Here is a 17,297-nt window from a genome sequence, read left to right as displayed (position 1 = left end):
TTATATATTTACGTATTTAATCTTCTCTTAAATCTGCGCACTTTCCTTTCGGCTGTGCTGTTCTACGTCCCAATTCTTTTAACGGGAGCAAAAACAATGCAAAATATGATTTGGATCAAATGTCAAGTTGAACGGGGATATCTCATCACCACCAGTCTGTTAACAGCTTACTGTACATCAGTGATGCATTTGTACCACCAGGGAACTTGAAATGACGTGCGTGTGTTTGTGTGAATCCACTTTCTCACAGAGTTCAATGTCAGTGATGGTGAAACTGTGCACTTGTGCAGGAAACGCAGTTAGCCAGTAATGACTGTGTATGTGAACGTGTGCATGTTCCAACCCAGAGAGGCACAACAGCAACAGTTTGCAGTTCCTACAAGAGGCGAGTGACCTCTGCCACTCCTGCCTAGTCTCTTTTCTTCTCGTCCTCCGTGCGGTTCAACTGATCGAGTTTGTGGACGTCGTCCGCATCTAGACGAAAGCCTTGATCTTGTTGCTGTTTTCCAGCTTGACGAAAATCTTTGGGTCGTCATCGCGCTCGTCTCTGAGGCGCTGAAGGTGTCGGCTGTGACACAGCAGGTAGAAGGGCAGGCAAAATCCCAGCATGCTCAGCACCAAGAGGCCCACGTTCAGCTGAAGACAACATCAAGTTGTCACACGTGCCATGGATTATAAAACTAAAATCAACCACCCACTCTAGTGATCATCCTATACTGTATTTGTCTATGGGTTTTCTTACCCATAAGGGGTCTCCCTGCAGCGGTCCCACCATGGCCATGAATAGAGGCTGCTGGAGCAGGGCGAACAGAGCGCTGATCAGAGACTGCATGCCTGTCAGGCTGCCGAATTGAGAGGATGGGTACCTGCGGGGAAACGACAACATCATGGTTAGTAGGGTGTTCGATAGGGGTGAGAAGTTTGGGAACGATGATCTTTTTATTTTATTTTATTTTATGCATTGATCGTAGTATTAAAAAGATTGCGAATGGATTCAGCGGTATTAAAAATTGATTTTTAAAGTTTAAATAAAAAAACTAAAAGCCACTGTTGTCTGCTGCCTATTGCACTTACACAAGTATTAAAACACATGTGACGCTAATAAATCAGATTGATAAGTTTAAATATGTTTTTGGAAATGTACTGTTACAGTAATGGAGCCACAACACTGACAATGAGATGTGGTATTGAAAAAAAAATGTCATTGTGGAAAAACCTGCTTTGACATTAAAACAAGTATTGGCATTGTAAAAAGTTGTCTTGAAAAATAAAATACAGACATTAAAAAAACGCAATTTTCTTTAAGCATCATTTTTGTATTATCATGTCTTTTTCAATGCCAATCTGCAGATTTTTTTTACAGTCTCGATTTTTTTCAAGTGTCACGGGTTTTCAGCTTCAATCTCTGGTTTTCAGTTTTAGCTCTCTTTTGTTCAGTTTCAACTATTTGACAGTGTTTTAACGTGGAGGGCGGGGTTGGGGGCGGGGCTTTGAACGCCTTCCAGCTTTTGACCACATATATATAACCTTGTAAGCCACAAGGTTATATATCATGTTACTTGCCACAAGGTTATATGTGGTTATATATGTTACATGTGGCGTTAAAACCACCATGTGTGAAATTACTTTATGCATCATGTCATGCTAATTTAGCTAACGTGCTAACTGGTTTACTACAGAAACATTAACACTGACGCCACAAGGTTTTATGTAGAAAAAACACAGCTTTACAGGCGGTTAAAGAGTTCCTGGTGAACTTGTATCCATGAGTCTCTGACTATCTGCCACAGGGAATTCAGGTATTGCCTTTAGCCGACAGAGGGCGCGCTCTCCTCTCCTAAAAAGCTTCTTTCTTTTTTTTCAATACCAAATCAAAAATGACTGAGGCAATAATTTTAAGAGGATGACGTTATAGTATAACAGACCGTATCATAAACTTACACAGCAGCGTAAAGGCCTCCAACAGCAGAGTGGATGAAGCCCCTCACGATTGTATGCAGGACGAATGACAAAATCTGAAGAAAAGAAAAAAAAACATGTTCTATTAACGAGCAGGTTAGTGGTTGCAATAGTTTGCACGAAGGAACAGACTAGTGTTAATTTCATCAACAAAAATAATTTCGTCAACTCACATTTTTCACTGACTAAAACTAGACTAGTAAAGCCCTCCTTAATAAACAATAACTGGGACTAAATCAGTATGCATTTTTGTCGACTAATGAAGAAGAGACGAAAATGTACTTCACTTCATAAAAACTGGACTACAATCTATGGACATTTTAGTTCTTGGACAAAAATGATATGACTTTGTAAAATCTTGGCTCTGCTAATGTGTCACTGTGACACTGTCATGTGACACACAACCCTTTTAAATCTGCAGCTAGGAAGTGCAACACGCACAAACACATGGCACAGACAGGAGGTGGATTTACCGTGAAAGGTTAAAAGACTAAAATGTTGTCCCTTTTTGTTGACTAAAACTAGATTAATAAAATTTTCCTTAGACTAAAAAAAAGACTAAAATGCTGGATTTATAGTCGACTAAAAATGGACTTGATAAAAATGGGATGAAGTTGAATTACTATGATAAAAACTACCAAACCAGATTGAAAGTGGACTAAAACTAAGACTAAATTTAAAATTGGCAGATAAAAGTAACGCTAGAACAGACACCCATTTTCAAGAAATGGGGATTCCATCAAATCTGAAAAATATGCTTCAATGTGCATTTGATCCACTAGATGTCGCTAAATAACTATGAAAGTCCATCTCTTCGTTTCAACACAACATGTAAGGACATACTGTACCCATATGGAACAAAGGATTGGATAGCATCTGGAAAACAGGGGGAAAAAATGGAAAGACATCTGGAAGCCCTTTGTGACGCCTTTTCAGAAAACCAATTCTGTTTGTGTATGCGTATGCGTATTGAAAGAGGATATAATTCTTTGTCCTCTTTGCGTGTTCCAAAACTTGAAGACAGATTTAATGTAAGAAAAAACACCTTTGCAAAAATGATTTTAATCTAACAGAGATCTCTGGACATCATGACATGCTCCAAACATCACATAACAGGTGGAATTTCAGAGTGCCGAATGTGTCTCTTCCGCGTGTAAAATGGCTTCTTATAGTTAAAACCGACCGCCTCTCTTTCATTTGTAGACAAAACATACTCTCTGGGTACTTTTCCATGAGCGATGGCGAAAACAGAGTCAGGGGTGGGTGGGTGTTCGAGACAGATTCTGTTCAAGGACTAAATGTGTTTTCGCACAAAACGCTGAGAAGGAATTTTTTTAGACTAAATAATATGTCCCAGCTTAAGGTCAAATTATACTGAGATCAACACCACCTGCTATCCATGTCCACAAAACATTTCGACAAGGTTAATATAAAGAATTAAAATGTTAACAATGTATAACAATGGTTAATATATGAAATGAAGTATTAAAAATGTTAATAATATCTAACAGTCCGCCCTTTGGGCTTATTTAAATAAAGCCCAATAACTAAATATTTAAACATTTTTACACAAAGATTCCAGCAGGATTTGCATCATCGCAATGGCAGGTGCAACATAAAAAAGAAAAAATGAAAACATTCTTTTTAGCAGGAGAGGAGGTCAGTCATGTCAAAACAGTGTGATTCATTAAAAGATTGTTTCAGTAAAATAAGCATATCATATATGAAAACAATGTGTTGTGATTATGTTCAAAATTGTAGTGGGGGATCCCAGAAATAGCAAATTGGCATGACAGTCAGTTTGAGAAAGAGTGTCATTATGTACGTGCAATTGGAGACGCGATTGAAGACTTGTTGTCATTTGGGCTAGGGAAGTTTTTGTTGACGTTTGTCAGTTCCATTTTCGTTCTTGCGTTTGTTTGTTTTTTTCTTTTCAAACAGAGTCCTTCAGCTCTGCGATTGGCTGGCAACCTGTTCAGGTTGCACCCCGCCTACTGCCCGAAGCCAGTTGGGATAGGCTCCAGTACCCTCACAATCCTTGTGAGGACAAGCGGTCAAGGGAATGGATGGATGGATGGATGGATCCTTCAGCTCTTTTAGAACCCACATCAACTGCCAGAGACGCAGGGGTTTATCACCGGGCCCAAGGTGTGACTCATTCTTTGTGGAACGCCCCGGAAAAGGGATACGTTCCTCCTATCTCCAGTGAGGGATGTCCTCAGCTCGTCTGGTGGAAACTGGAAGCACTTGAATGGTTTCTCAGTTGGTATGTCTGGTGGCACGCTCCTGAAGGTGGGGGTTGAGTAGAAGGCGGACCCCCGGCCGGTCTGATAGGCAAGATGTGGAACCAGGTGCCCCGTGGACTGGACCATATTGACCTTTTCATCACCTCATCTGGATGCAGAACATTTTCATTAGTCACTAATAAACATTTATTCACATCCCTTCTTTTTGAAAGAGCATCTGGTAGTGTTATTAGTTTGGAGTTAGTAAATGTTAGTAAAGTTCTGTAGGCCTGTCCTGTGGGAAAAAATTCTGTTTGTTGTGACATTCAATTAGGATCCAGCCTTTGGCTGACTTTAATGACCTAAGCACATTCATAAATGCAAAAATGAAAATCTTAGCCAGTTCAAATCTGACGAGGCCAATTTTGTTTACAGAATATAATGATTATTGAAATATTTTATTATAATATTTACTGTTATAGATATGGCATGAATGTGCTTCCAGCCATTAAATAAATGCAACTTTCGTCAACAAATAAAAACAAAAAATAACATCTAACCACAGGGAAAAATAGAAATGGAACATATTCACCTTATTTTCGCCGTTTCTGCCAAAACTTACTCCTTCTCCATGGTCAAGGAAATCCCCAATTGTCCTCCTGTAAAATTCATTCTCACGGACTATCTATAATTATCACATTAAGACTAACTTTTAGTTTTATATTTATTTAATTCAACATGGACTGTTTGTGTCCTTCGCGACGATATACCCAGACCAACCAATAATTCCCCCATCTGAAAAAGATCGCTTTAGAGAATTTTTCAGACTCTAATAATATACAAGTTCTGCAGTAAATAAATTTTGCTTGCTTTTTGTTTAAAAAGAGGGGAAAATTTTACATTTAACCAGTAAATTCGACAATGCGCCCCAAGCAATTTATTTAAATTTCAAAAGAAAATTTGGAAAATATTAAAAGACTAAATTCAATAAGCGTAAAATATAATAATTAAGATTGAAATAAATTTTATCTTATCTTTATTCACATTAGCTGTTTTCAATTTCTGAAACCACACGAAATTTACCTGAATTATCTTTTGTACTATAAAAATATTGTAGCTTAAGCCAATGAATTTTACAAAGAATCTCAGTTTTCAGCCAATCCATCAATTATTATTAATACATAAAGTTGCCCTTAATTTTAATATTTTACCATTAAGCTTGCTAGTCCCCCTTTTGTTGATGTTTGTCCAAAAAACTGACTGTTTTAAAATAGACAGAGATAAACAAATCAGATCAAATCAAAATAAACATCAAAAGTTTTAAAATATAATAAATCTGTGTGTATAGAGTGTTGTCAATCAGTTTGTTATATTTACGAAATGTTTTACTGTAAATGTTATCACCTTATATCTGTCAAAAATATATAGAGTGCAGTGTAAACAGTCAGTATCACATCATATGGTCTGGTATCACTAACTCAAAGAAACATTGTTGGTGGGGGCTGAGTCACCAGCGTAGTGGAGCAGTTTTTTCACAGGACAGTTCGGGATGCAGGAATGCTTTAAGGAAGCTTGTGCAGAGCATTGTGTGCATTGGAGCAGTTTTTCATTTAAGACTTTTGCATGTGAGTTCAGGGTGCAGTCATTGTGGAAACTTTCCACCAGGTGGCGCCAGGAACCTCTGCTGTCCATCAGTTGGTGGCAGGCACAGCAGGTGGAGTGCTGATCAGGGGATGGCCGCATCACGTCCCTCTGCAGGTGGTAGCATTTGCGGTTTCTTTGTTGGTGGGGGTTTTGTTTTAATGACATCTGTGTCCCGCTTGTATCGGTCCAGTTGACCTTGTTTTGAAATAATGACCCCGACAAATGACCCTCACTCGACTGAAAACATTAAAATCTGCCCCAACAGTATTAGGTTATAACATGTCAGTAAATAGTCAAAAAAAACAAAATCTTCCTTTATTTCAAAAAATTCAAAAATGATTTTTTTTTTTTAATTTAAAAAAATATATATATATTAAAACAATAAAAGTTTATAATTAAATAATTGCTAATTATATTTCAATATTTGTTATGGTTTACAATATTTAATTTAATATGTTTTGCATACCTTCATAAATAATACTTAAGATAAGAAAGGATAGCTTTGCTCTAAAAATTTACGGATATAATACAGAGTCAATTAACCAGTGTGTAGTTTTCAATTAATATTTCTCAATGGAGGCCGCAGCCCGCCTAGTCAGTTTTTGGTCAAACATCAAAGCAGAAATGATTTTTTAATTACATAGCACCTCAAATTATGTCAAAATGTGATTCTTCCAGATGGCTTCCCCCATGGAATCCAGTCTTCCATTCCAGGACTCACAAGGCCTGCTCCAAACTCTGAAATGGGACTTCAAATGTCGAATTAAAAGGTTAAATATATTCAGGAGAGATTAAAATTATTCTTCTACTTATAAACATGGGAAAAGCCCCTTTTTTAAATTATAATATATTACTTCACCCCCCGGACCGGAATATGGCATTTGTTGGGAATTGGAATTCTCTCTTTAATGGGTGTGGCTCCTGATTCTGAAAAGATATTCAAAATTAAATAATGTTCTCACGCACAAGAATAATTATAAGGGAAAGAAAATCATCTTATAACAAAATATTCCACATTAGTTGCTATCCAAATTATTTGTTTTTTAGTTATTATTATTATTATTATTATTAATAAAATGTGGAGAGTAGAGACTAAATTATTTCATCTAAAAATAATCCAAAAAAGTTAAATATATATTTTCTCATTAAACTTCAAAAGCAAATTTAATTAACGCACATACAAAAGCAACAATGACACATTTAACAACTTGTCTTTTATAGAAAAAATTATATTCTCTATTTGTAAAGGTTTTAAGGCTGTTATCAATTTTAATTTGGAAAAAGGGTGACATCTGGCGGTCAGCTAGAGTCATAGCAATTATAAAATATTCACACCTTTATTGCAAACTTACTCTGTCTGGCTTCTGAATACCATTCAATACATCCTATCTTATCTGTTCTCCTCCATTTTATGTGTTGTTATTTGTTCAATTTGTATTATGTCGCTATATTATCGCATGTGCTGTGATGCCAGATCATCAACATTAATCGTTTGGAGATGTTATTAGTAATATTACCGTCCAATTAATGTATCCCGTTCAGCGTTTATTAAACGGTTTCATTTATTTTATTACGTAAATTTGTATTATACAGCTGTTTTATTTGCAAAGCAACATTTCAGCATTAATCATTATTTAATACACTTTCCTTAAAGCTATGTCCGGGACTTTCCTCTATATAAAATACACACAGCTCCAACACTCCTCCACTCAGCGGCCGGCACTCACGCACATTCACGCCAAACCGCCGCCCCCAAAACCACCGAACAAATGACACATCTCATTAGAATAAACTAACCTTTTCCACAATAAATTCAAGTTCCGTCGTTCAATATTAAATACATTTTATATCATTATTCGACGGTCGATTATATAACCTAGAAGCTTTAGTTATGTCTAGCGGAAAATCATTTAGTCCTTCAGAATAAAAGCGCACCGTAGCCCCAACATTATTACTTTATTAAAGTTATATAAATGGTTATAACTTCACAAAAAGCTAGTATTCTAGCATTATTCATCATCTTATCCAAAAATACACGATTATGTCTCGCTTTTGTTCCACTCGAAGAAACCACATATACAACCCGTACTTCACGTCAAACGCCCGGCGGCGCAAGCCTCAACGTCCCCCATCAATAAAATTAATTTACCGTAGATTATAAACTACGATAGCAACTGCGCATGCGCTCTCAAATTTTTCATAGCGTCATCATATTCTCGCTTAACGGAAGCTCATTTGGGTCAAACCATTTTGTTTCGCGTTCAAAAAGAGCGTCCTTAATTTCTATTAATTATTGACTCCCGTATTTTAGAACTTATTATATTATATTATATTATATTATATTATATTATATTATATTGTAGTTAAGTCGTATTAACATTTATAAATGAAGTGACGTCTCACTTATAACAGAATTAGTCAACAACATATCTCATCGCGGTCCCTTTAACGTCTGACTATTCTACCAAATACCAAACATACAAATAACACACAACAAATATCATGATCTCCTCTCAAAATAATAAATACTGCTTTTAAACAATCACGAAGCAGTCTCTCGACTAATATAGCCTGTCTGTTCACAATTATTCGATTCAATTGTGCAGAAACCCCTCGTAACGTTACGTACCAATCTCTGGTAATATATTCTCATCTGCGCATTCATATTTCTGTTGTCTTTCATCTGAACAGATTTGTCTAAGAATATTAATATCCAATTATTCAAAGACCTAGCGATTGATCTCAAAGCGGCGTATCAAATCTGCTTATGTCAATCTGACTTCCATAAGTTGAGCAAATATATCTTGTCTAAGAATATTAATATCCAATTATTCAAAAGACCTAGCGATTGATCTTAAAGCGGCGTATTAAATCCGTTTTATGTCATTCTGACTTCCATAAGTTGAGCAAATATATCTTGTCACAATTACATAACAGCAGCCGTACTCTCTGCAGTGTCTATCCGCTGACTTTCTTTTATTCAAGGATCATTTCTAATTACCCAAGAATCTAACGTTTGTAAAAACAAAATGCTTTTCAAACTGACTTCCTCTCAACTTAAACACATATACATAGACTTTAAATCAATTATCTACGTACCTATCGTTTGTAAAAACAAAATGCTTCTCAAACTGACTTCCTCTCAATTTAAACAACTTAAACAACTTAAACACATATACATAGACTTTAAATCAATTATCTACGTATCTATCGTTTGTAAAAACAAAATTGTAAAAACAAAACTGTAAAAACAAAATGCTTCTCAAACTGACTTCCGAGCGATCGCGTACAATCCAACGTGACAGCATTTTATAAATAATGCTACGTCACCACATGTGTGTATACTTCAAATACCGTGGTAAAATCCGAAATCTGGGACTTCCCGTCCAACCAAACGACTTCAAAATTTATCACTATTTTTCTTACATAAATTCCATCTTCAATATAATTTTGCAAGACGAATTTACTAGCGTTCTCAAACAGACAGAACTCCTAAAACGTGGATAAAGTGTCCACTTACCGTGATTAATGTGGCCGGGAGCTCTATTCGTCTGTGAACGCCCCGCTGCAAAACGTCGCTCTTAGTCGGGGTCACCAATTTGTCTTTGTCCTCTTTGCGTGTTCCAAAACTTGAAGACAGATTTAATGTAAGAAAAAACACCTTTGCAAAAATGATTTTAATCTAACAGAGATCTCTGGACATCATGACATGCTCCAAACATCACATAACAGGTGGAATTTCAGAGTGCCGAATGTGTCTCTTCCGCGTGTAAAATGGCTTCTTATAGTTAAAACCGACCGCCTCTCTTTCATTTGTAGACAAAACATACTCTCTGGGTACTTTTCCATGAGCGATGGCGAAAACAGAGTCAGGGGTGGGTGTGTGTTCGAGACAGATTCTGTTCAAGGACTAAATGTGTTTTCGCACAAAACGCTGAGAAGGAATTTTTTTAGACTAAATAATATGTCCCAGCTTAAGGTCAAATTATACCGAGATCAACACCACCTGCTATCCACGTCCACAAAACATTTCGACAAGGTTAATATAAAGAATTAAAATGTTAACAATGTATAACAATGGTTAATATATGAAATGAAGTATTAAAAATGTTAATAATATCTAACAGTATGTACCTGAAGTGGGAGGCTGGGAATGACGCAAGTGACTCCAAAGCACACCAGGAGTAAATTAGTGAAGATGAAGGCTCGGGTGGAGTTGACAATCTTTTGAATCTTTTTGTCCGGCCAACGAGGCTGGCCAGGCTCCCTGATAGTCAAGAATTAAGCAAGTTAGATTTTTTGGGTTCACTTTGTTGTGTCATATCAAGTCAGAAGATTCATTAAATGTTGAAAATATCCCAGAATATGATTTATATTTGTTTTCTTTGGCTACAGAAGGTGCCAGCTCGATATGTCTTGATTACATCTCACCTCGCCGTACACTTGTCATTTTCATCCTCACATTCTTTCAGTCGCCAGTCCATGATGTAGCCAATCACAGGGGAGGTTGCCAGACACAATAGTTGTAGTACGCCGAAGATGGACGTGTACGTGCTTACTGAGAGACAGACAACAGTGAAAACTGAATTTATAAATACTTTTTTTTGTTTTTAAAGTAGTGTTGATTTTTATGGCAGACGAGCAGATTGGGTTGACGTCACGTCACAAGCGCTTTTTTAGGTTATGACCACGTTTTGAGTCAGACGTGCTTTCACAACATTGAGACGGCCGGCTGAGGAAGGGAACTGAAAAGCACTGCTGTTTGACTTTGTTCAGACTTGTGACACGCCCACCATGTGTAAACTGACAATTTGTGAGCAACCACCAAAGAGGCGTGATTCTGGGAAGTCGAAGAGTGGCCCTAATTTCCGGATTGTGGAGTTTTAATGAGACATGATCCATGTGGAAAGTATGTCACACTTTTAATTGTGAAATTTATTTGCGCAGTGGATCCCGAAGTTTCACGACTCATTTAATTTGTATTTGCATTTAGAATTTCGGACAAATTACAAAGTGTTTGCCTTACCCTCTTCTTGTTTATTGCAGCTGACCTGCAGGTCGACGGTGGACAGGCACATCTTGCTGGCGTCCTGAGAAGCCAGTTCATTGGACGGCGGCTGCTGCTGCTTAATGAAGTTGCTGACGCTCAGACGGCGCCCCACGGAGGTCACCTGCCGGTAAAACTGCTTCCCTGTGATCTTGTGGTCAAATCCCAGCCAGCTGAACTTGATCTTCACTCTGTGGGAGGGAGAATGTCAAAGTTGTCATTTAAAGGTGGGTTTCCATCCACCTATTTTTATTTGGGTTTTCAAGAATTGCGAAAGAGAAACGGAATGGAAATGCCAGAAATTCGGAAAAAGGCCCAAAATTCGCAAAACTGTTTTTACGCTTTGAGGGGGTGGTTTTTGAAGCGTATTGAAAATGCGCATTTCGGTGATGGAAACAGGTTTTGCGGATAAGCGACTACAAGACTTGCTATATGTCACACGTTTTGACTGATACGTCACACGCACGTTTGTAGTCACAATAAATGGCGGATGATAAAGTAAGATATGTTTAGGGAGATGAAGAAACACGATCTTTTTATAATTAATAAAAAGAAAAAAACATTAATGCAATTTTAGATGTCTTTATTAACATTAGCTCTCAATGTAACGACACACTTCACTTACATGCGGGAGGGACGCCAACAAGACAAACTACTTCCATTCAGTCCGTCAAAACCAACATTCCCACCTGGAACTCCCCATTGTCCCAAGGTTTCGTTACTACAACGTCATCTCGCGGCGCATATTCACAAAAGATGAGCGGATGGAAATGGGCATAAGTCGCCTGTCCGTTTTGCGCATATTCACAAAATTCGCATACAAATTTCGAAACATTTGGATAGAAACCAAACTTGCACTGAGGTGGCATTTTCAGATGTGTGTATGTAAAAGGATTATAATAGCTGCTTTCCAGTAACATGGCAACAAACAGATTTGAATCTAACCAGACACTAGACGGGAGATCATCTAATATAACATCCTTTAGAGGGCCACATATCTGCCTTTGCGTGTGTGTCATGTTTCTTACGTGAAGTCCATGTCCTCTGGGCCAGGGAAAGGTTCCAGAGGCCAGTTGACGAAGCAGTTCAGGAAGACCAGGCAGGCGCAACCAGCCCAAACCAGCAAGATTGAGATAAAGGTAGCACCCAGGTCATAGATCACCTACAGGTAGCGAGACAAACGATGGAGGAGCATTAGTGATTATGATCACATCCCCCAAAAAAGAAGGAAAGAAAAAAAGCACCATCTAATCAGATGTAATGCAAAATCAATTTCCTGATATATTATTTTGATTGATGCTGCAAGAGAGGCATTAAATAATTGTAGACCTAAATCATTACTAGTAGGGATGTTCGGCACCACTTTTTTTTAGACCGATACCGTTACTCAAGGCTTCAGTACTCACCGATACCAAGTGCCGATACCTTTAGTACTTATGATTCATACAATTTCCCCCCAAAAACAATGACATATCTTTTTTAAAAAGACCTATATATCCCAATTATAGCAAATTTCCTTAAAATTATTTGAAATTTATGGCAATTACATTTTTTCAATTTCAAGTCATTTTGCATAAAGCACCCAATAAAAGGAATTAAACAAAATAAATAAATAAAATGAAATTATCCAGTGGCAAGGGGGAAAAAAAGTCCCAATCTAAATATGTGGTTGTACAACTTATTTTTAAGGAATACAGTAAAGTGCAAAGAACTCTATTCAATACAATAGTGTTTCAAGTAATTTTGGAATATCTACCATGTTAAGAATTCCTCAAGCTTTTTAGTGTGTGATGTTTAATATCTTGTTTTGAAATCCATGCTTTTAATTTGGAAGGCTGCTTTATATTTACGTTTCCTGTTTCACGTTCTCCGCTGTTCAGCTCTAAACTAAACTAAGAGTGTAAGAGCCTTTTTTTTAAAAAACTGTTTGCAAAGCATACATTGCAAAATACTGACATTTATCAAGAAATTGTAATATTTAAAATAAAATGATTAAATACAGAGGATAAAGGTTTGAGGTTAAAATATTTATATTATATTTACCTCTATAGCTAATACTTTTAGATACAGATGGAATCTGAAGAGATCATTGGTCAGCCGTCGAGTGAATGCAATCCTAGCTTCAACGTGATGGGCTATTATCACATACAGGCCTATTACACTACAAATAACATCACTGTGTGAAGGCTGTGGCCTTCACACGTTATTCCTTTTTTTCCCATTGTTTGGCATCTATCTACTTCCACATAATTCATCTGATTCTCGACGTTCCAATTTTAACATGTTACAAATATTTAGGCCATTCTTGCTTCCATTTGTCTTATTCCAAACAGCACAGCACGACCTAAGCAAGAAATAAGAGTCATGCTAGTCAAGAAATCACTTTCCTGGTTTCATAATTTTGCTTTGAAAGAAACCGCAATATTAGCATAGTACGAATTCAGAACAAATTGCGTGGCTATGTAAAAGCAGCCTGGAATGGAGTATTTGTCAATACGAATAATAAAATTATTTCAGTAATAATGGATGACATCCTTTTTATTTTTAAATATATTTACAGAGTGAGTCATACTAGTGTATAAAAAACAAAAAAGGACAAACTATATACAATGTTTTGAGTGTTTTGGCACACACAATAATTATAACAAAGCATTTACGAATACAAATAGATCACAAAATTGTAGATTTAAAATCACTGTCATTGTAATTACCTTTAATATTAAACATGGAAAATGCAATATAAAAATTATGAGGCACAATGCATATTAATGGACAATTGCCGGTAAACATGCCAGATTATAGCTGTCATAGTTTAAATCTGCAGCCCCTTGTCAGGTTGATGTAACATTTTATATACAAAATCAATTTCAAAATAGGGTAAGTCAGACACATACAATACAGGTACACAGATCATTCGTTCATTCAGCGGTAGACATGATCTTTGCACCATCATTCATCTCTGCTATTCTCGCCAGCACACTTGTGCCTCTTAGCTTTAGCCTTACTTGGGAAACTTTGACAACAAACGGCACAGGTAGAAAGTTTCTCTCCAGTGTGGGTTCTTGTGTGTCTTTTTAAGTGTCCCTTCCGAGCAAATTTTTTACCACAAACTGAACAGGCAAAAGGCTTCTCTCCAGTGTGGGTTCTTGTGTGTATTTTTAAGCTTCCCTTCACAGCAAAATTTTGACCACAAACTGAGCAGGCAAAAGGCTTTTCTCCAGTGTGGGTTCTTGTGTGTATTTTTAAGTGTCCCTTCTGAGCAAATTTTTGACCACAAACTGAGCAGGCAAAAGGCTTCTGCCTTTTCTCCTCAGTGTGGATTCTCATGTGGCTTGCTAAGTTTCCCTTCTGAGTAATTTTTTTACCACAAACTGAACAGGCAAAAGGCTTCTCTCCAGTGTGGGTTCTTATGTGTCTTTTTAAGGTTCCCTTCTCAGAAAATTTTTTACCACAAACTGAGCAGGCAAAAGGCTTCTCCCTGGTGTGGATTCTCATGTGGCTTGCTAAGTTTTGCTTCTGAACAAAATTTTGACCACAAACTGAGCAGGCAAAAAGATTCTCTCCAGTGTGGGTTTTCATGTGGCTTGCTAAGTATCCCTTCACAGAAAATTTTTGACCACAAACTGAGCAGGCAAAAGGCTTCTCTCCAGTGTGAATTCTTGTGTGTCTTTTTAAGTGTTCCTTCAGAGCAAAATTCCGACCACAAACTAAGCAGGTAAAAGGTTTCTCTCCAGTGTGGGTTCTTGTGTGTATTTTTAAGTGTCGCTTCTGACCAAAATTCTGACCACAAACTAAGCAGGTAAAAGGCTTCTCTCCAGTGTGGGTTCTTGTGTGTATTTTTAACATTTCCCTGTAAACAAATTTTTGACCACAAACTGAGCAAGCAAAAGGCTTCTCTCCAGTGTGGGTTCTTGTATGTATTATTAAGGTTCCCTTTCGAGCAAAAAATTGACCACAAACTGAGCAGGTAAAAGGCTTCTCTCCAGTGTGGGTTATTGTGTGTTTTTTTAAATATCCCTTTAGAGCAAATTTTTTACCACAAACTGAACATGCAAAAGGTTTGTCACCAGTGTGGCTGATCATATGTCTTCTCAATAGAGACTGGCTGCCAAAAGTTTGACCACACTGACAGCATTTCCACCTTGTGCTGGCAGCATGACATGTCACATCACTGTCAGACTGTTCATAGTCATCGGTTTGAGGAGAGTGTAACGTGTCTTCACCATCTGATATTCGAGCTAACATGCTGTCCGCTGGTGATCCTCCACGGTGGTCCTCGTCATCTTCTGTTGTTTGTTGTCTTGAGTTGCTGCTTGGAGACTCCGCCCCTTTGTTCTCTTCATATTGACATTCATCTTCACTCTTCAAATGGACACCAGTCACGGGCAACTCTGTGAAATGCTCCTCCTCTTTAATGTATGGCGGCAGCTGCTCCTCTTTTTTTATGTTGGGAGGCTGTGGCTGCTCCTCCTCTTTAACTTGAAGAGGCTCCAAGTCGTCCTCCTCTTTCACGCCAGGGAACTCTGGCTCCTGCCGCTCAGGACAAAGATATTTTTCACTGACGTCTGCGGGACACAAGATACACATGGTTTGGTAAAGTTTATTGTGATGTTATGTATTTTATATTTACGAGTATCACATGGGCCACACGAGTGAAAGAGTAACAAAGCTGGCAAATGTTACGTATCTGTATTTTGTTCCAGAAATCACTCAACGTTACTCTGTAACCCCTGTAACACTGATTGTTCCGCACATAAATATAGAAAATATTTCAAGTTGTGAAATCTGGCGTTCTTTGACAAAAAGCTAACAAATGCATGCATCTGCATCAGCTATACAACATCCTCGAGGAGTTGACGAACTTTTAATTATTCAAACTCTAGGGGGCAGCAAAGAAGAACAAATAAAGCCAGGGGAGAGAAATTAATTTGGCCAACAGTAAGTGTATGTCAAACCTAAATGGGTATTTTTAATCATTGTAATGGGCTTAGTGTCAATGTGCCATTAGCATAAATATGTGGCTATATGTAATATATTAGCTAATTCTATGCTAAGAAAAAAATTATTATTTTTGTTTTTTACTTGGTTAAAATCAATGGTCCAACTAGTCACTTCTGTTTACAATAACAAATTATCTACTAGGCTTCCATCCTCCATTCTAGTTGTTGGTATGTCAACGAATCAAAAATAAAGAATAAACCTGCTTATTTATATAATTCTTATAACATTTACCATCAAAAATAGGAGCACCTATTCTTATCTGAGACATGTACCGAAGCGACTTGATAAAAACTGTTAACGTAAGGTAAAAAGTGCCCGGATGAAAGATCCTTTCAAAATACTGTAGACATATTGTTGAAAAGTATTGATTAAATAAGTGACAAACCTGCTCTGTTCAACACAACTCGAGGCTGCTTGCAAAAAGCGTCCATCAGTTGACGAAGTCGCTCATTCTCTTCTTGTGCGCCACAAAGCTCCTCTTTGTACTTGACTTTCGTTATTGCCAACATTTTCACACGATATTCACAACACTTTTTGGTCACATTTGACGTCTGTTGAGCCAATATGTCGATAACAAACACGTCTCCCTTTTTTCGGCGGCAAGCTAAACTAAGATAAGATAAACAAGGCCGAAAGATTTTGACAAAAACTGTGTGATACGAATGTAAGCAGACACAAAATGGAGCAGTTTGGCTTCAATAGAGAAATGACGGACGCACAGTGTCGATGTGTAAGTTCGTATAGTACGAATTCAGAATGAATTATTATGAATTATAGTGAACCGCGTGTGGCTACGTAAAAGCAGCCTGGAATGGAGTATTGGTCACGTGAAATCTAATCTACGGCAACACCAGTTGGACAAATCTCGTGTCACGGGGTGGGGCATAACTTATATAAGCGTTTGAGTCTATGTTCATTTGGAGAATACATCTTTAAAAATCTTTGCATTTGGACGAATAAGAAACGTGTTTAGGCCCTGTACAGTGTTGTTGTAAACTCGACATCTTAATTGTAGTATTAATTGCTACTAAACACTAAACAGACTGAAATACAGATATTTTTACAAATTTATGTCTACACGCACCAATGATGAGTGATGGTGACGACCCTGAATGTTGAACTAGTGAACACTCAAAAGCAATTGAATTCTTAGATTCTCTTTTTAGTCCAGATTTTATCCAACATGTCAACTGTACCACTCATTCATATGGCAACACATTGGACCTTGTTTTTACAAAAGGTGTCAATGCTGGCCTCTCATATCCTGCAGGTCCCTGTCTCTGACCACTTTTGTGTGTTTTTTAATCTTATCTTTCGATGCGCTGAAATACGCTGTGGGCCAAACCCGCACTGTTTTCGTTATATAAACAACAACACACAGTTCCTTTTAGCTCACCCTCCCTCTGTCTGTTAAACTTGAC

General features: G+C 37.5%; 1 protein-coding gene across 1 annotated transcript; it reads right to left on the bottom strand.

The window, feature by feature from the left end:
• LOC144052296 (large neutral amino acids transporter small subunit 4-like) lies at window positions 1–15,234 on the bottom strand. Its single transcript, XM_077566228.1, has 10 exons — window positions 15,099–15,234; window positions 11,904–12,037; window positions 10,855–11,066; window positions 10,260–10,386; window positions 9,963–10,095; window positions 9,424–9,457; window positions 4,067–4,071; window positions 1,942–2,090; window positions 743–866; window positions 1–636 (listed from the first exon to the last, which is right to left on the bottom strand). Exons 1-10 carry the CDS (start codon window positions 15,099–15,101, stop codon window positions 475–477), a joined length of 1,083 nt encoding a protein of 360 aa, XP_077422354.1. The 5' UTR covers window positions 15,102–15,234; the 3' UTR covers window positions 1–474.
• Between the last annotated feature and the right edge of the window lie 2,063 nt (window positions 15,235–17,297).

The sequence above is a fragment of the Vanacampus margaritifer genome, chromosome 5 (assembly GCF_051991255.1).
Source record: "Vanacampus margaritifer isolate UIUO_Vmar chromosome 5, RoL_Vmar_1.0, whole genome shotgun sequence".
NCBI classification, from domain to species: Eukaryota; Metazoa; Chordata; class Actinopteri; order Syngnathiformes; family Syngnathidae; genus Vanacampus; species Vanacampus margaritifer.
This window is presented reverse-complemented; position numbering and strand designations above follow the sequence as displayed.